A 20145-nucleotide genomic window follows, 5' to 3' on the forward strand; every position below is an offset into this window, starting at 1 on the left:
ATCTTTTGATTTGCGCCATTTTCTCTCTGCTGCCCTGAGTTTGGTCCGATGCTCACGAAGAACATCGGATAATCAGGGGTTCGAGGGGGCAGCCCGTGCTGGCCTGGAGGAGAGAGGATAAATATCATCTAGACAAGAGGTTAATGTAGAGCATAAAGTGTCAGTTGCTGCATTTACATCCAGAGATGAGAAATGGGTGGGTGAGGGAAGAGAGGAGGATACTACAGAGGAAAGATGGGAGGGTGAAAGGGAGCGTAGGTTTCGTCTAAAAGTAACCGGTATAGGGGTTGGTGGCACACAAGTAGCAAAATGTAGTTTAAATGTAATGAAGAAATGGTCAGAGGTATGTAGGGGTTCTACCAAAATGTTGTCTGCAATACAATTGCGTGTGTAAATTAAGTCAAGTTGGTTGCCTGATTTGTGTGTGCTTGTAGTGGTAAGGCGTTTGAGATCAAATGAAGCAAGGAGTGAATGGAAGTCTGTAGCATAAGGCTTGTCCAGATGAATGTTGAAGTCGCCAAAGACTAAAAGTGGACTGCCATCCTCCGGGAATGAGGACAGCAGCCCATCCAGCTCCTCTAGGAAGGTGCTTAGAATTATGTGGTAAATTACCACAACCTGGAGTTTTATAGGAGCTGTTACAGTAATCTCATGAGATTCAAATGAGTTATAATTGCATAGGGAGAGTGGGTTGAGTATTTCCAATTGTTAGAAATGAGCAGACCAGTGCCCCCACCCCGGCCAACCTGACGGGGGGTGTGAGAGAAAGAGAAATTGTTAGATAGAGCAGCTGGGGTTGCTGAGTCTTCTGGACGAATCCAGGTCTCAGTCAAGCCCAAGATGCTGAGTGTGGTTTGTAAAGAAAAAGCAGAAATGAAGTCAGCTGTGTTGACAGCTGACTAACAATTCCAGAGACCCACAGAGAAAGAAAGAGGTGCAGTAGAAGATGTAGAGATAGGATGCAGGTTATCAAGATTACGTTGCCGTCTGCGTGTTATGTTAGAGCGTTGTTGAGAGACGACCGGAAGGTTTTGGAAACACATGATAGAGGTGGAAAAGAGAGGACAGAAAAGGAGAGTGTGTAAAGGGAAGTCAAAAATAATACTTAAGTGCGTTGCCGGTTTCGTTGCTCGGTAAAGTCGCAGGTCTTTACACTCATCAGTCTTCACCCGAGGAGGCTGAACACGAGGGCTGAATGCTTCCGCTGACGCTTCCGAGTCAGTGCACAGACATCAAAGAAATACACAGTCTAAGAGACTACAGTGAAAACGGCTGTGGCCGCCTTCTAATTAGCACAGCCAATAGCGTATCACAGGGCAATTGCTCAAATCGAAACTACAGTTCACACTTAAGTGCAGGAAGAGAGCAATGCCAGTAACACAGGCTCCTTCTTAGCCGACAGCAATTATTATAATTACCAGTAAGTGCAATCAAAAATACAAACTACAACGAAAATACAAAGTAGAAATAGGTAGACAACGAAATATTCCTTCCTAGCAGCAAGTAATAATTTAAACAACATATCTCCAAACAAAGTATTAAGCGAAACACTCACGCACTGCCGTCCGTCTCTTCTGTTGACTAATCACTTTACTAGATTAAAGCAGACTTTACTAGATTTTAGTAGACTTTACTAGATTGGTCTAGTAAAGTCTGTTGATTTTAGCAATCTTTGTTCATTATATGGTGGTGGTGACCATTCATAAAGCACCTTTTCAATTTTTTTTCTCCAATGTTTGCATGCCTGTACCTCAAGTAGTATTTAAGATGTCTTAATGACCTATTAGATTTTTTCCTTTTGGCATCTTCATTTTTAAGGCCTATTTGGTTCAGTTTCAGAGATATTGCAATCTCAATATGGCTCCAAGAAGAGTAAATTGTTAAATTGTACACACGTTCAGGGGTCAAAAAACAAATGTTGAAACTAGAAATACCGTTGAAACTCAAGAGAACTTCTTGAGTTATAGGCATGCAAACTTTGGAGAAAAAACTTTTAACAAAATAAAAAATTTGAGACGGAATGACTCGTATGATATAACAGCTTAATCATTTTGCTCATAAGATTTCTAAGAGAGGACATTTATATCATATTATATCTAATATCTGGACTGATGCATGTTCCATTAACACTATAAATACAGCAGCCACAACGCACATTGTGAAATAGGCAGCCTGGCATGAGTGTTGTCTGTTACATTAGTCACAGCTATGTGATTATTTCTCTTTGTGACATGGTTTCTTGGCTGAAGTAGCATAAGGCTGGTCCTCTGGGAGATTAGTCAGTGGCTAAAACTGTAGAAAAGAGCACTGATGTTTATCCTGCTGGCTATTTCATGTACTGCATTTTATTTAGTCTCACTCACTATGCAAATACATTATTTGGATTCATAACAGACATCTGCAAAGTTTATTCTGAGCTTTGCATCACAGTCACACTTGCTGTTCGGTCATGTGTTTTGTCCCACACACATTCACTGGCTCACCGATCATTCAGCCTGTGTTTGTCCCAGTGCCTGATTTTGTGTGTATGTGTGTGTGTGTTGTTTGCTCACAGAACGGCAGAACCCCTCTGCATTTGGCTGCCTATAAGGGCCACATTGCCGTTGTAAGGATTCTTCTGGCAGCTGGGTGTGAACTGGATATTCAGGATGATGTGAGTATAACATGTTTGCAATATTTTCACTTTTGAGCAAAAAGCACATAGATCTGCTCACAATCATTGAGAACATTGGTGTTCACACTAAGTCTGAATTTTTTCTCATATTTTTCTTTTTGTTTGGTTAGTCACATTTTCCTTTAAATGTGGCCAGTATCAAATATGACTCTTCACACAGTCCTCAAAAGAACGATAACAAAGACGGTACGCTGTTATACAGAAGTAAATATACAGGCCACTTAAGTCAGTGTTTACACATTCATTTGTAAGATGATGTGCCGTGGACGCCAGTGAATTTGCGCACAGGCAATCAGGAGGACGAGAATGAGGGGAAAGAGAGCAAAACTGTTAAATATTTACGTTACGACCCTCATGTTTTGCTTGTATAGAGCTGTCACCGTAATACTTATGAGTTCAACACCTCACTGTCCCTTCACTGACTACCTAATTCTGATTTGACTGTTCAGACTGAGGTTGCACTGCAAAACATCAGAGCTGTATCTCATTTAGGACCACATATGAAAGTGGCACAAATCAGAATGAAAAAGATCAGACTCCATGTGGTTTGTGCTGTTCAAACGGAGTCACATATGTGAGCCTGGAGCACAAAAGCAGTCTCAAGTCGCTGGGGTATATTTGTAGCAATAGCCAAAAATACATTGTATGGGTCAAAATTATCGATTTTTCTTTTATGCCAAAAATCATTAGGATATTAAGTAAAGATCATGTTCCATTAAGATATTTTGTAAATTTCCTACCATAAATATATCAAAACTTGATTTTTGATTAGTAATATGCATTGCGAAGAACTTCATTTGAACAACTTTAAAGGCCATTTTCTCAATATTTCGATTTTTTTGCACCCTCAGATTCCAGATTTTCAAATAGTTGTATCTCGTCCAAATATTGTCCTATAAAGAAGGCAACACTTTAGTAAAGGGACCAATTCTCACTATTAACTAGTTGCTTATTAGCATGCCTATTATTCAAATATTGACTGTTTATTAGTACTTATAATGACCATATTCTACATCCCTAATCCTACTCAATACCTAAACTTAGCAACTACCTTACTAACAATTAATAAGATGCAAATTAGTATCTTACTGAGGCAAAAGTCATAGTTAATAGTGAGAATTGGACCTTAAATAAAGTGTGACCAGAAAAATAGGATTTGAGCCAACTAAAGTGTCAGAAATGTCTGTGTACATATAAAGAAATAATTCACCAAAAAAAGTCAGTTTAGTCACCGAATTACTCGCCCGCATGTCCTTCCAATCCCATATGACTTTATTCTATGGAACACAAAAGGAGTAGTTTTGAAGTAACTCAAGACAAGGCATAAAACAACCATAACTCATGCGTTATATGTCAAGTCAGAAGACAAATGAGGAACAGACCACAGCACAGGTCTTTTGAAACTGATACTTTTGGTATTTTGTTGTTCACCTTGTGTCTCGACCTTTAGGGCAGGTGATATTCCACAATACAAACTCAAACGTGTTTCCATAAACCTTGTCTGTGTTGGGCAACCATGCCATTTTTGTTATTTATTTTTTGTTTGTTGATTTTACAGATGCCAGCATAGTCTTTTAGTGCTCTACAGTAAATTGAAAACAGAGAAATGTTGATCTTAAACAGTGATTCCTGCACTGCTGTTCTGAATCTAGTGCATCATGTTATAACAGCATCATTTTTTTTTCCAACTTGAAATGGACCAAAATCATAAATCTGTAGGAAAGACTGGTTATTGTTTTATAATAGGAAATTTGAGCTCCCTTTGCACAAAGGCAAAGGAGCCAGTGAGAGTAACACACCTCCCTCTTAAAGTGCTGTAATACTTACTTCATAAGCAACACACTGTGCAGCCAGAATCACCACAGACTGACTGATGTTTGGGTTATATATTTTTTTTTTGATATTTGATATTCTGATTTTTTTTTTTTTTGCTATCAGGGTGACCAGACGGCGTTACACAGAGCGACTGTGGTGGGAAACGCTGATGTTATTTCAGCTCTAATTCAGGAAGGATGTGCACTAGATAGACAAGACAAGGTAAATATCTCTCATTCACTTCTGCTAGAATAAGAGTTATTATTGCAGGAATTGCAATGATCTGTTTACAGAGGCTTTCACTGCTGATATGTAAATATGTTAAGGATAATGTACAATCATCTGGTTGTTACTGGAAAGTAAATTCTGATAGGACGATGACTTGAAGTGTACTGTACATTATTATTACACAGCTACTTGCCGAATAAATAAATAAATGGACATTAAATACTGATTTAAGTGAAAAAGTGTGGAGTAAAATGAGAGACCAGAACTATGAAGGAAATCAGTTGCCTTTAACAATTATACAATCAATCATACAGTTAAGCACCTTATTTATATATAAACATTTTTCTTTAATGTATGAGGAAAGTAATAAGTATATCAATAACTATAAACCAAATTGATCCAAAACCAAAATTTCATTTAAAAAAATGTTACCCTTTTAAATTAAAATAAAAATGAAATTTGTGTATAAAAATAATGAACAGCCATTGTTTTTTTAATGTTTCCTTTATCTATAGCATTTGACATTACAAACGCAAAGGAGAGCTGTGTTACAGCGGTTATATTTCATATGTTTTTCTCAGGATGGGAACACGGCGTTACATGAGGCTGCGTGGCACGGCTTCAGTCAGTCTGTCAAACTGCTGGTGAAGGCCGGAGCCAACGTTCACGCTAAAAACAAGGTAAAAGCCACTGCCAAAAACAACCTCAACATAAAATGATTTGCATGCTTGGCTGATTTTAATACAACTGCAAATATGTGCAAATACACAAATAATGCACACATAATGTTGTTTGGAGGCACTTTTGGCTTATGAACTTTACATAATTCATCTCATGCAGCTTTGTTTTGTTGCAGTGGAGCACATGCAACTCCTTCAGTCCGGACTAGAATACAGCACAGCCTCAAGTGCCTAGCTATAATAAAGTAATCAGTGCATCATTCAAAAATAAATAATGTCAGTGTGATTATTGTTTTATTAATTCATGAAGCGGCATCCTTCCATCAAAAGTTCTAGCCCTCATATGCAAACTCAATACTTGGTCTTCATGGGTGCTGTGCAGTCAACAGGTGTTTTACAGCTGTATTGACCAATCAGCATTCAGGAGTGCATCTGGATCTTTTGTGCAATGTGGAATAATTCTGTGAACGTTCTAGTTGAGCATAGAGCAGGAGATCAGCTCATGTAATCTCTCTCAGGCAGGAAACACGGCTCTTCATCTGGCGTGTCAGAACGGTCATGCTCAAAGCTCCAAAGTCCTGCTGCTGGGCGGCTCTCGTCCCGACAGTAAGAACAGCGTAAGTACCATCAAACTCTTCTTTCTGTCTATTTGATTCATACAGTCAAACCAAAAATTATTCAGAGACCAGATAGAATTTTTGATATTTTTTTACTAGTGGGTGCAGGACACTATAGTTCATTTATGTAAGTGAGGATAGCAAAATAAAGTAAACTGTGACATAACCAAAAATTCTTCATACAGAGGACGACCAGTAAAACTGATACAAATTTGGGACCGAAAATTATTCAGACACTTTGACCTGACCATGTTTTGCTTAAAGGGGTGGTTGACTGGTTTTGTTCTAGGCTTGATTGTGTTTATGGGGTGCAGTCTAACATGCTTCGTTTTTTTAAAAAATGCATTATTTTTCACATAATTTACCTTTATTCTTCACCACTCTGTCCCTTCTCTGATAAACGCGCTGATGATTTCCTGCTTGTATGAAGCCCCTCCCTCAGAAATAGGTGATGGGCTCTGATTGGTTAGCTAGCCCAGTGTGTTGTGATTGGCTAAACTGCCTAGTGCGCGTCTAACCGTCCCGCCCCTCACCTCAGCGGCATGTGCTCCGGTTGTATTGTAAACAAAGGTGTTGTTAACTAGTTTTCTCTTCCTCTTCTCTAAAGCAGCGCAGCATGGCATCGCCCCCTTTGCTGCCTTTTCCCGAGGGCGGGGTTTATCTGGGTTTGTGATGTCACGAACCCGGGAAGTAACTTGTTGTAGTCCCTACCAGCCGTTTTTGTAGGCATTAAACTGCCAGAATTTTAAAAGACGATATCTCTGTTTGCATTGAACTTTCAGCTTCGTAACTTTGCAGATATTGTTTATGCTCAAACAGCAACAAACATACACACAAACTAATGTTAAAAAAGTGAAATCACAATCAACCACCCCTTTAAGTGTTTTTCTTTAATTGCCATTTGAACTTTTTACACCACAGTCTGAACAAAATTAAGCATTGCTTGGTAATTGGTTGACCTAAATTGGTATTATCTAATTGTGTACTTAAATTTAACAGCTGACAGCTATTCAACCGAATTCATTTTATAAAGCGGAGAGTTCCGGTCCTTGATTCTGATTGGCTGAGCCGCGTTCGAAGCTGTTGTAAATTACTCTACAAACACACACCTTTGTTTACTTCTGTGTGTTGCTCGCCAACCACTTTGTTGCAACCACAACTGTTTCTGAGGAGCTACATTGTTTGGTGGAAGAATACTGTTTTTATTTATATCATTACACTTTATTTGCTCTGTTTTATTTTGTGAAACCTTGCTACGTATATGGAATAACCGTTTTATAAAAGCAGTAAGCCCCGTGAAGCCGTGGTTTACAGTGAATTTATAACAGCTTAAGGGGGTTTTAGGCACGACGCGACAACACCCCTTAGCTGTTATAAATTCACTGTAAACCACGGCTTCATGGGGCTTACTGCTTTAACATACCTTTCTATCAAAGTTATCTGACATTATCAAGATGAATTTGTTCTGACAGAGTTCTTGTCATGTTTTATTACCATTTTCTAAACTATAGCAAATACGCTGTGATAATGTGAGACATGTCGAAGGTGTCTGGATAAATTTTGGTTTGACTGTATGTCTCTCTCTTTTCTTTCTCTGTGTGTTTGTCATTTAAAAAAACATGAAACAAATGTGCTCTTTAAATAAAATGACGTTGACTTGTTTGTTTAGGTAGGTGACACGTGTCTGCATGTGTCTGCTCGATATAACCATGTAAGTGTGATCCGAGCGCTCCTGAGTGCCATCTGCTCAGTGACTGAAAGAAATCATGTAAGGACTTGAGATATTGTTAAAACTGTAATTATGTCCATCCTGGAGGTGTTTCTGACTCATCCCTATTTCTGAATCTCCTCCGATGTTCAGGCAGGAGACACAGCTTTACATATCGCAGCTGCTCTGAATCACAGGAAGACTGTGCTCATGTTACTGGAGGCTGGGGCCGACAGCCGCATCAACAACAACGTGAGCACCTTCAGAAATATTGCATGAGCTTAGATACACTATATTGCCAAAAATATTGAGACACCCCCTTCTAATGAACAGGTTTGACTACTTTAGTAATTTCCACGAGTACAGATCTTAATGTTTAAGCATATAATGGGAATTGTGTGCTTCTAATTGTATAGCAACAGTTTGGACAGGACCCTTTTCTATTCTAACATGACAATGCATCTGTGTAAGACAAGGTTCAAAAAGAAATGATTGATTCAGTCAGTGTGGAAGAACTTGACTGGTCTGCAGAAACCTCTGGTGTGACTTTAAATGCAGAGATTGAGCCAAAAACTCCTCACCAGACACGAGTGACTTGTACATATGGCTACAGTCATTTTAGACACTTCCAAAACTGTTGCAACAGAGATGGAAATACAGTTGTTGAATGCATGAATTATGTTTCCAGCTTTGTTGCCACAGTTTTGGAAGTGCCTGTTCTAAATAAGGGGGTGTGTCCCAATACTTTTGTCCATATAGTGTATGATGCATTGATACAGTTTCACAAAATGTCTCTGAGTTTAATTCATAATGCAACAGAACGTTGCATTCTTAGCTAAATCTTCCTGGGCAAGTTAATTCAATTGTCTGGATGTTTATAGCTGCTATTGGCATGTAGCAGAAATGACCCATTTATCTGTGTGAGTATGCACTTGACTCTTCTGTGTGTGTATGTTATTGGGTGAAGACGGGAGAGACGGCCCTCGATCAGGCTCGTGAAAATGATAATCCTGAAGTGGTGCTGCTGCTCACCAAAGCTCCACAGGTAGGAAAACACACATGCTTACGAGCCATTCACAGGAAGAGGTCCTTCATTTTTTTTTCTTTTAGATTTTTATTATATGCTTAACAACAAAAACATGTAAATTGTACCAACTGACCAAATATCAGATTTGGAACCGCACATTTGAAAATGACTCAAATCACATGCAAAAAATAAAAAATAATAAATTGATCTTAAATGTGGTGTTTCTGTCTACATACATGCAGCAAAAAAGATGTTCCAGATGAACGAAAGGGATAGTTTATGCAAATTGAAAACTGTGATCATTTACAAATTTTTGTCATTCCAAATCTGTATGACTTTCTTCTCCAGGACACCAAAGAAATAAAAAAAGGTTTGGAAATCATAAGGTTGGGTAAATGTTGACTGAATTTTCAGTTTGCATTAACTATCCCATTAACATGCGCCAAATAACATTCTTCAGCTTTAAATTTAGCTGAGTGAAGAATCAAGACAAGCAACATGTGACTTAATGTCTGTAGAGCTTCACTCGAGGACGCACTGTGAGGAAGAGGAGGGACAAGATGAAGACTGAGGGTCGAGCGCAGTCAGTCCCACGTGAGGAGATGCTGCCGAGAAAGGTAAAGGAGCAAACCTACTCTCCTTCTCTCTCTCTCTCAGACACAATCAGAACCAGATGAGCATCTGTACGAGAGGCAGATGAAGTTCAAACATGCTGTCGCTAAATGTTATGTAAGCAATGATTAATGGCAGGCGGGTTAATTATTGAACATTCATACTCCCACAGTAATATGACCCATCAGATGTGAAATAACATTTTCAATCTGATTGTACCGTAGTCACTGCGTCTATCTCAAGACACTTTTAGGCTTTCATTCTTCAAGTCTTGTGTGTAGAACTACTTCCTTTCAACATAGTTTAGTACTTTAGTAACAGCCAGTGTTACTAGTTTGAAAATGTTTATGAAGTGAATACTATACACCATAGTACAGACTTGACAAATAAAACTAGAGATTAAAAAATCATACATGATACATTATTTCAGATAATTATTAAATACAAACATGATTGTAACATGTGGTAACATATTAAGTCCAGGAAGGGAACGTTTTTGTTTTTGCCTGAACTGTGACAAATATATGGAAGCCCGTTTCCGCCACTGAAAAAGGTAATTGCGACTTTTTATCTCACAATTCTGACTTTTTTTCTCGCAATTGTGACTTTTTTTCCACAGAATTGTGAGATATAAACTCGCAATTGTGAGTTAAAGTCCAATTTTGAGGCGGGAAAAAAGACTGATATGTTCTCAGAATTGTGAGTTTATATCTCTCAATTATGACTTTTTAACTCGCAATTGTGAGTTTATATATTTCGCAGTTCTGACTTTATTTCTCACAATTGTGACTTTATGTCTCGCAATTGCGAGTTTATATCACGCAATTCTGACGTTATTTCTTAAAACGAAATTAAAATATATTAAAAAAAGTCAGAATTGTGAGATAAAAAGTCGCAATTACCTCTTTTATTTTTTATTCAGTGGCGGAAACGTGCTTCCATACAAATGTCTGAGTTGTACACATTCCTGCATTTTGTGGATTTAATAAAGCTGACAAGAAATAAAAATACTACTTGATAAAAAAAAAAAGTATGTTATAGATCTTATGAACAATTCATCCATGTATGCAATTCTTTTTTATAATTTTGTTTAACCTTATAATCTTTAATCAAAATGGTGAAAACATCAGATGTCTCACTCACATCTCAACATCGTTATTTCTTTTTCAATAAGGCATTACTCTCGGATGTACAATATGTAAGAAAACATGTGGCTAACAATAAACGAGTAGTACTCTCAGTTCTGCATAACACATTTCATCCTGCTTAAATCCACTCGCTCTATAGATTCTGCTGGTCTTTGTCAATAATGTGACTTTAGTCTTGTGTTTGTGCAGGACAGTGTATCTCCTGCGAATGACACGCATGGCAGTGACGGTTCTCTCCGCCGGAATGACACAGAGGCACGTGCAAACAGAAACAGTGAGAAGAAAGTCAAAGAGAGGGTTCGTCATGCATGTATTTTCTAGTTTAGGGAGCGAGCTGGGTATAATATGGGAATTCTATTATATGCTGAGTGCAGAGTCCTGGGTTTATATTGCAGTAGTGATAGGAATTTGCATGTGAATAAACTCCTAACAAGTCTGAGAGCTCTTATGGATTGTGTGCTGTGTGTTTTTTGCAGCTGTCGCCATCAGATGCCCTCATTCGAAGACAAAATAAACACAGTGATCAGAAGAAGAAGAGTAAAACGGAGAGTTCATCAGCTCTTCCTCTTCTTCCTCCTCCTCCTCATAACTACAAAGCGTTCCAGCTCTATACTCTCTACAGAGGCAAAGACGGCAAGATCATGCAGGCGAGGAACCCGTCTCACCTTCAGATTAAACTGATTTATTTCTCAATTAGCATTCCGTTCAAAATCAATGTCAAAGGTTAAAAATGACAGAAAAAAATTAAAAGTAATTTGATAAATAGAACCTATTAGAAACCTTTAAATGTATTATTGACTCATGTATATGTGTTATTTCCATTAAAGGCCCCATTGAATGGCTGCAGATGTGAACCTCTCATTAACAAACTGGAGAATCAGCTCGTGGCCACTAAAGAGGAGATGCAGTCAGAGATTCACACTGTACAGGAGCTCATGAACCGCAAGATGGGCCAAATGGAGCGCAAGAACAAACATCAGGTGCATACAGCCTAGACTTCACCAGGCCTGCCAGCATAAGTGTCTGAGCTTCATCTGAATATAATAATCCAGGTGTCCTCACAAAGGGTTTACCTTTTCAAGGCCGCTGGTCCAATTCACATAAAACATGCTCATCTAGGGTCCCTTTTGATTTGTCAAAACATTTCCCAGATTTGAACTAGCTAACTTTTCGGGTGTAGCCTATGTATTGACTACTCGGCCTGCTGTATATACAAAAGGGAAAATTCAACCAAAGCCAATAATCGATTTAAATTCAGCTGCCCATAATTTCAATAGCTAATAGCCAATCCTTATGCTGCTTGCACCTATCTGTTTGAACATTTAGTGAACATTTCATTAAATGGTTTTATGTACATAAGTTGTGCTGTTTTTGTTTTTTTGTGATTGACTGTTATGTGTGTTTGCTATTTCAGATCAGAGCTCTAGATAAGATCACTTTAGAGAGAGTGTCTGCTGAGAGGATTGAGTGTTTACATCGCATCGACAAGCGAGCCATACAAGAACGCTTGGAAGGAGAAAAAAGACAGGTAATATTCACCAATAAATGTTCATGCAGATAATCGTATTGGCATAAACCCTGTTTTACATGCATGAGAAACAGATTGCTTTTTTCTCTAGATGTAAAAGGAATAATATGTGACCCTGGAGCACAAAAGCAGTCTTAAGTCGCTGGGGTATATTTGTAGCAATAGCCAACAAAACATTGTATGGGTCAAAATTATTGATTTTTCTTTTATGCCAAAAATCATTAGGATATTAAGTAAAGATCATGTTCCATGAAGATATTTTGTAAATTTCCTACTGTAAATATATCAAAACTTCAGTTTTGATTAGTAATATGCATTGCTAAGAACTTCATTTTGACAACTTTAAAGGAGATTTTCTCAATATTTAGATTTTTTTGCACCCTCAGATTCCAGATTTTCAAATAGTTGTGTCTCGGCCAAATATTGTCCTATCATAACAAACCACACATCAGTGGAAGCTTATTTATTCAGCATGCATAAATCTCAATTTCAAAAAATGGACCCTTATGACTGGTTTTGTGGTCCAGGGTCACATATCTGGTTTTTAGTGGGCATGGGCTAATCTTTGGATTTCTGTAAGCAGGTGTCAGTGGTCAACGATCTCAAGAACTGGTGCCTTTCGAAGATCCAAAGTTTGGAAACGCGTCACTCTGGCGATCGCTGCAACACTAAGTTAAGGCGCTCCTCGTCCCTCACCGACACGCTTTCAGATTGTAAACCCCGTTCCCACACAGCTGTACCGGACACATCTGGTGCCGAAGCCTGCTCCTCTCCATCAACAAACCAACCAGAGGCCAAAGATGGACGAGAGGCTGTAGCAGCGAGCACGATGGCCCTTATGACTGGTTTTGTGGTCCAGGGTCACATATATGTTATGTACGGTTATTAGAAGTAAAATATACAAAACGCAACATCTTTATGCACATATGGAGGGATATAGCAGACAAAATCATTTATTTCATGAATAAGAATATTTTCATGGCATTTTTATTGTACACGTGTATATATAACAAACTGTTGCAAATGTTGAAATGAAATTTGGGCATTAACAAGTGAATAAGGAACAAAATATCGTTTAACTAGTTTAGCAGAATTAATTTAATTTAAAGTACACACACATCATACTGTGTACATTTTTTAGATTTTTGAAGGCACATTAGCTTTTTTTTCTGAGAAAACGAAAAGAAAAGAAAAAAAAACAGCAGACGGGCTTATTGAAAATGCAAATTCATCCTCTGCCACCAGAGCCGCTGAGAAACAGAATAATTCTTTATACTTTTGATGCATTCCTTTCCTTTATTTCTTAAAAATATTATAAAGGCTGAAATGTGAGGTTTGTCACTTTACAAAACTCTTTCTATTTGTGAAAACCTGTATTTGAACTGCAAATCGTGTTTTCATGTTTTTTGTAGTCATTTTATGGTTTAATATGATACCATAGACATTGCCCTACCCCGCTCATACAGTTTTATTTGTGCAGGTCTTAAAAAATCTTACATTTTATTTTAAAAATCCTGCAGATACCCTGTAAATTCTTTCTTTATACATATATATACAGTATCTCACAGAAGTGAGTACACCCCTCACATTTTTGTAAATTTTATTATATCTTTTCATGTGACAACACTGAAGAAATGACACTTTGCTACAATGTAAAGTAGTGAGTGTACAGCTTGTATAACAGTGTAAATTACATGAAAAGATATAATAAAATATTTACAAAATATAGGGGTGTACTCACTTCTGTGAGATACTGTATATATATGAATATATATTATCCATATAAGTCCATGGTATTAAGATTATTGTTACTTATCAATTGCATCTGGTGCTTGTGTCAGTGTGCATGCTGCAAACCTTCTGAAGCTGTTCTGTCTTTTCAGATAAGCAGTCAGCACAGAATCAATCTGCACCCCAGTCTCCTTGTATAGTCCGACCTAAGCAACGATCCCGGGCCTGTAGTGACCCTCACCGAGCGCAAGATGAGCCTCTGGAGCCGAGACCTGTCCCCGATCAGTGCTGCGAGCACAGGAACCTCAAAAGACGCACCCAACAAAGAGCAAAGACCAAACACAACGCTCAAACTATGACGAGTTTGACGCACACCGCCGAGGCTTCCTTCGCCCAGAAGCGGGAAAACATGCACACGCTGGAGGTTACGCAGTACTTTTTCGAGGCAGTGACTCTGCAGATGGAGCGCTGGTATGAACGCAAGATTGAAGAAGCACGCTGGCAGGCCAACCAGAGAGCCCAGGCCGACAGAGCCGCTCTGCTGGACAGAATAAGCTACCTTGAGGATGAACTCCGACTGCTGAGGACTAACAAGCAGGAGCAGAGCTAGTACAGAAGATAACACTGGTGTAGCAGACACTGTAACGTCCGGATGGATGAGTGAAGGTCAATAGAGCAGCTAACACATGAAGATAACACTGCAGCAGCAAGCGTCAGGAGAAGTAGCACCTAAACAGATTTAGAGCCGAAACATTCTCTTTGCAAGTACTTTAACCCAAACACTTCAAGCTACACAAGTTTGATTTCCTTTGCCATCACACAATTCATAATGGAGGGCAGTCGCATTCTTAGCACTGTTAGCAGAAACTGTCTGCTGAGGCTTGTTGCCGCCAGAGTAACACAAGAATGCACTTTATGTACATGCTGTCAGAGCCCTGTTCAAGAATTTGTGTGTGCGTTTGCGTGCTTACGTTGGTTACTTACTGTCACTGCCAAATATCTGTTCAAGCTTCTCTTTGATAATGCACTACAAAGCTAAGTCTGTTTTATTGTAAAAGGACAAAAACTTGACTGTATCATTTAAATGTGCATTCTTAATTAAGTATAAGGCATGAACACATTTATTCCAGTACTAGTACTCAAATTTGCTGAAAGTGTCTAAATTTTGCCACTACTTTGGAGGTTTGCCAGATCATATAAAACCAGTGAAGACTGACAAATAAAAGTAACAAAATCCATGATATAAGCAAGTATTATGTCTTTGTATATGGTCTTTATTGCACAAAATGAAATGTCTTAACCTGTGATGTTTCATTGAGGATTTTGATGTAGTTTGTAGGGAACGTATAAGAACACACGATGAAATAAGTGTTTGTAACAGATTTGCATGTGTGAATGTTTCATTAGGTAGGCAAGTCATCTAATTTAACAGTTTTTAATAATTACTTTAAAAACATTCAGAATGCATGGGCAGCAAAAAACTCGGTCCCTTTCTATGTTTTGAGGCTGGTGTTGTGTAGAGGTTAAAATCACTGAACTCTAGCTGTGATCTGGTATGAAAGGCCCACTTTTCACCATCCAATCAAACACGAATGTCATTTTATGTTAATTTTTAAAGGGGTCATATGACATTGCTAAAAAGAACATTATTTGGTGTAATGAAATGTGTTTATGCGGTTTAAGGTTCAAAAAACACATTATTTTCCACATACTCTACATTATTGTTTCTCCTCTATGCCCCGCCTTTTTGAAACGCGTCGATTTTTACAAAGCTCATCGGTCTGAAAAAGCGAGGTGTGCTCTGATTGGCCAGCTATCCAGTGCGTTGTGATTGGCCGAATACCTCAAGCGTGAGACGGAAATGTTACGCCCCTCACCATACTGTTGATGCCGTGTCCGGCCGGAGCGACGAGACAAAAACATTAAAACTCATTATAAACAAGGCATTTGTTGCATCCAGTGGGGACATAATTACGGATTATAATGACTTATACTGTCTTTTTACATTTTGCGTTGCGTATCGTGCCGCGTAAACATAAATCCATGTCTGCATTTGTGATCGGAGAAATGACAAACAACAAGCCCTACTCTACACCGATGCTGGTTATTCTTTCAGCGCTGTGAGCTTGAACAACACTTAACCTCACACTGCTCCACGAAGACTGATCTATAATGTGTAGATTGTTTTAAGTATTGTTGAAATGATCAAAATGTAAAATAATCATGGTTTCAAACTGACGTCTTTGCCAGTGACTTTTGATGTTGAACTATGAAATCAAATAGTTTTTGACTGTCTTGACAAATGTTAACAACTAATATGTAATGACCATGTTTAGTTTTTTTTATATACATGTACAAATACTAGAATAATTGTTTACAGCTGCTTCAAAGGGAACATTATTATTTACTATATCATACAGCTGTGTGATCTGTCACAAATTAATGTTTAATAAACTACATCTGTGTGATTTTGTGAAGAAGAGAAAAAAAAGAATCCATCTAGTGTCTCTGGCTGGAAACAGAATTATTTGATTTGATCAGCCATAAAGGACTGTTTTTGTCTATATATATGTGCACTTCACGTATCATCACAACAGTGAAAGTTGTATTGTTTCATATATAAACTGCTTCACTGTTGTAGTTTGATAATATATTGCATATTTAGCTGAGAGTGCACGATTAAGTCCATTACTTGCCTTTTGAGTACTTATACAAAAGAACAATGGCCAACATTTTGCAGATTTTCCATCAACAAATGCAGTTCTATACTAAGATCTCTCCGCTTGTGTGGTGATGCTTCACTGTAGGGATGCTGTGCTCTGCTTCTGGCAGACTGTAATGTCCTCGAGGCATCTCAGTTCGTCAGGTTGTTTGGGGGACATGGCCAGTTTGCACAGATTTACAGTTGTTCCACATTTTTCTGCAGGTCGTAATGATGGATTTTACAAGCACAGCTTTGAGGTGCAAGACACTTCTTATCATGCCCTGACAGGCATTTTCATGGTTTCGGATCGCTCAAGTCAAGTCAAGTGTGTTCATAGAGGTTTCCATGGGCCAATGCGAATAAATCTAGATTTAAATAAAAAAAGACACGATATTGTCGGACCTGACGTTTTATTCTTATCCAAAACAAGATGTGATATGAGTGTGATAAATAGGCTACATACATACACTACCAGTCAAAATGTTTTGAACAGTAAAAAAGATCTAAAGATCAGCATTCATATGAAATAAAAAGCTTCATACATATAACATTCAAAAGCTTGGAGTCAGTATTTTTATTTTATTTTTTATTTTATTTTAAATAGAGTCTATTTGCAGAAATAAAACATATAAATACAAACGGTGTTCTTATACTAAAAATTGCCCTGAAATGCTTTAGGCCTACATTTATTTTGGCGTTGTGTTCGCTGGTTACAAAATATTTTCTGAATGATTTTTGTACTGTATTTTGCTATTTGTATTTGTATTTTTTTTGTATAATCAACTGAAACACACCGTCTGCAATTATAGAACATTTGTATCGCTGAATAAGCAATGTGCAATGTCTGTTTTTACCACTAGATGGAAGTGTTGTATTTCACAACAGCAGAGAAATGCCAGGGCCGATTTTTTGTCCCAGTCCAGCCCTGCATTCAAGCTACCGTAAAATTTGAGTGTAACGTTCTTTCAAATCATCTGGAATGCAATGAAGTCATTTTTAAAGCTGTTTTTAAAGCATTTGCTGCATGGATTAAAAAAAAATAGGCCTGGTGATGAAAAAATGACTGGCCATCTCCTCATTGCACGTGCCTTTAGAGAGAAATGCATCTTTAAGGATTACATATAGCCTAATGAAAGAGTTTTTGTTTTCAGTTTGAATTATTTCGTTTTAAAGTAGTCATTTAAAGCTTTCTTCTATATATATATATATTTATCATATCTGTGACTCAATTCGTTGAGTTTCGGTTCATCCTTGTGAAGCCTCGTTCAAGACCGAGACGGCAAGCGCATCCTCTGTTTTCCTATTTATTTTATAAAAGCACAACGTTTGTTGATATTGTGAATGCACACATAAAAGTAGACCCTTTACATTTCCGAATGTATTACTCTTACCTTTATGAGGAAAAATTAAGGCGTATTTTAAGCTGTTTCCACGATCAAGAAAAAAATGCGAGTGAGTGCTCGCGCTGGCGCCTCCGTGTCCTGCAAAGCGCCTTCAGCTTCCACTCTCCACACAAACTATTAGATATAAGCCTAATAGCGCACATTTATATCGTTTAAACATTTAAACTAACATTGTGATATGCTTGAACTGTTTTATATCTATAGATTTTATTGTAGGCAGGTAAATTGATCAAACATAGGCTATGATAAGCTTACAGTCTGCCGCTGGCCGCTTGGTCGTTACTTTAAAAAAAACTTACATACGAACAAAAAATGCTCCAAACGTTTTTCTAAATTAACTTTATTAAAAATGAAACGCAATATAATCACTTTAACATTAGCCTACATACACTCTCGAGGAGACCCCACATAAATGACAAAAAAAAAGAAAAGAATTAGCTGAGAGGGTGTTTCTGTACAACGGCTGAGGGAGTGACCCAAATTTGACGTTAATCTGAATATTTTTCTCCTCTTTTGGAAAGTCGTGGAAATGACATATAACAAATAAAACAAACTTTTTGCGACATCTCGCGGCACGCACGGATGTACCTAAAGAAACATCTCCATTTGATAACAGATTCGTTGGTCTGTGTTAAACAACACGTGTTATGGCGAGCGCTCGTTGCTGATGTTATCAGTTCTCTCTTGGCACTCGTGCACAATGCGCAGTCTTCACACAGACCATCGTACGCTTTGTTCTGGTAAAAGCACGAAAAAAAATGCACACACACATGTCCTTGCTCTTGATATACAATCACTGATGAACACCTTTGGTTTTAATGAGAGAGAAAAAAAATCAATGCGCTGCACAATCAATCTCTTATTTACATCGTATTTATAATGAGAGGATTTGCGAGCTTGCAGAACTCAGCACTTGACAAAAACACAGCGTTTTGAGTGGTGACTGCACATTTGACGCTCTCCAGAACACAACAGTGTAGAATTTGCCACGTTTCGCCAATATCAGATGGGGCCCCCTGATTCCCCAAGGGCCTTAAGCAGCCGCTTACCTTGCTTATTTGTTAAGTCCGCCCCTGCTGCTGAGGATGCACTGTGATACAATGCTACATTTCTAAGCTGCTAAATTGAACAGGAAGAGCCCACCTGGTCTGTTGAGCCCGGTCTCATGAAAGTGCGTATAAATAGTACGCCAAATAAAAACGAAAACTCGTGGTATTGATACGCAAAAATGGACTTTGGCGTGCATATAATACACAGTTTTCGCATGCATATGATACGAAATTTGTTGGCGTGCATATAATACGCAGTTTTCGCATACATATGATACGCATCTACCCCACAACCCTAAACCTACCCATCGCGGCGTATCAATACCACGAGTTTTCGTTTTTATTTGGAGTATTATTTATACGCCCTTTCATGAGATCGGGTTGGACTGTTTCACTCGTGTTCCTCTTGAACTCTTCTCTGGCCCAATCTCTTAAATATCTGCGATCAGACTCGGTCGGTATTTTGCGGATGGTTCGGAGCAGATCTCTGTAAACCCCCAGAACCTTCTGTCTCTGCAACAACGGACCACAACACCACATGAAAACACGCTCAACTACAACATCTACATGTGGCCGTTCACACGTGCCGCATTCTCAGTTGTTGGCCTATGTATTAACGCAACAGACAAATGTCTTCATCCGCTGCGTCAAGCTTTAAAAACCCTGCGTTCAGTTGCACTGCGTTGTGCAAGTTCAGCTGTTTTTGAAGGCAAGAACGCGCCCTAACAGCATTGTTGGAATTCGTTGTAATCTACAGAGCCGTTCTGATTTTAAAGGCATTGTGGTAAGTGTTTTTACCTGTTGGAGACTCGGAGCTGCTACTTTCCTATACGCATAACAGAATATCTTTCAAGTCAACATTTATTCTTTGAATGTGTGCATACTCAGTCTACCATTTACACACAAAACTGAAGGTTTGAATGGTGTGTGTGTGTGTATATATATATATATATAGTTCCAAATGTTGCATAAAGTGAGCTATTAAAGGTGTTCAATTCTTAGCCGAGATTTTATCGTATCAGTCCATCATTGCCATAAACCAATCTTTACATACTAAAAAAAATAATAATAATAACGTGCACTGATAAATCAGCTATTATTAGCACAGCAACATTCCATTAAAATAAATGTCAATTTTGATTTCATAGCGACTTTACACATGTTATGTGTCCTGCATTTTTAAATGAGTATGCGTGTATAATAACACCAGACACTGAAGTA

The 20145-nt window shown here is 38.2% G+C and overlaps 1 protein-coding gene across 1 annotated transcript in view; it reads left to right on the forward strand.

Moving 5' to 3' along the window:
- Nucleotides 1-15395, forward strand: part of LOC107660530 (ankyrin repeat domain-containing protein 6-like) — a 30304-nt gene extending 14909 nt beyond the window's left edge. Inside the window, exons 3-16 of the mRNA XM_016449855.1 lie at nt 2555-2653; nt 4613-4711; nt 5299-5397; nt 5916-6014; nt 7684-7782; nt 7876-7974; nt 8690-8767; nt 9268-9366; nt 10699-10806; nt 10986-11156; nt 11337-11489; nt 11924-12037; nt 12621-12913; nt 13904-15395. Coding sequence (XP_016305341.1) covers nt 2555-2653; nt 4613-4711; nt 5299-5397; nt 5916-6014; nt 7684-7782; nt 7876-7974; nt 8690-8767; nt 9268-9366; nt 10699-10806; nt 10986-11156; nt 11337-11489; nt 11924-12037; nt 12621-12913; nt 13904-14378 — 2085 coding nt within the window. The 3' untranslated portion in view covers nt 14379-15395. The remainder of the gene's footprint in view (nt 1-2554; nt 2654-4612; nt 4712-5298; nt 5398-5915; nt 6015-7683; nt 7783-7875; nt 7975-8689; nt 8768-9267; nt 9367-10698; nt 10807-10985; nt 11157-11336; nt 11490-11923; nt 12038-12620; nt 12914-13903) is intronic.
- Nucleotides 15396-20145: the final 4750 nt, after the last annotated feature.

This window comes from Sinocyclocheilus anshuiensis, unplaced genomic scaffold (assembly GCF_001515605.1).
Source record: "Sinocyclocheilus anshuiensis isolate Anshui unplaced genomic scaffold, SAMN03320099.WGS_v1.1 scaffold659, whole genome shotgun sequence".
In the NCBI taxonomy this organism is placed as follows: domain Eukaryota; kingdom Metazoa; phylum Chordata; class Actinopteri; order Cypriniformes; family Cyprinidae; genus Sinocyclocheilus; species Sinocyclocheilus anshuiensis.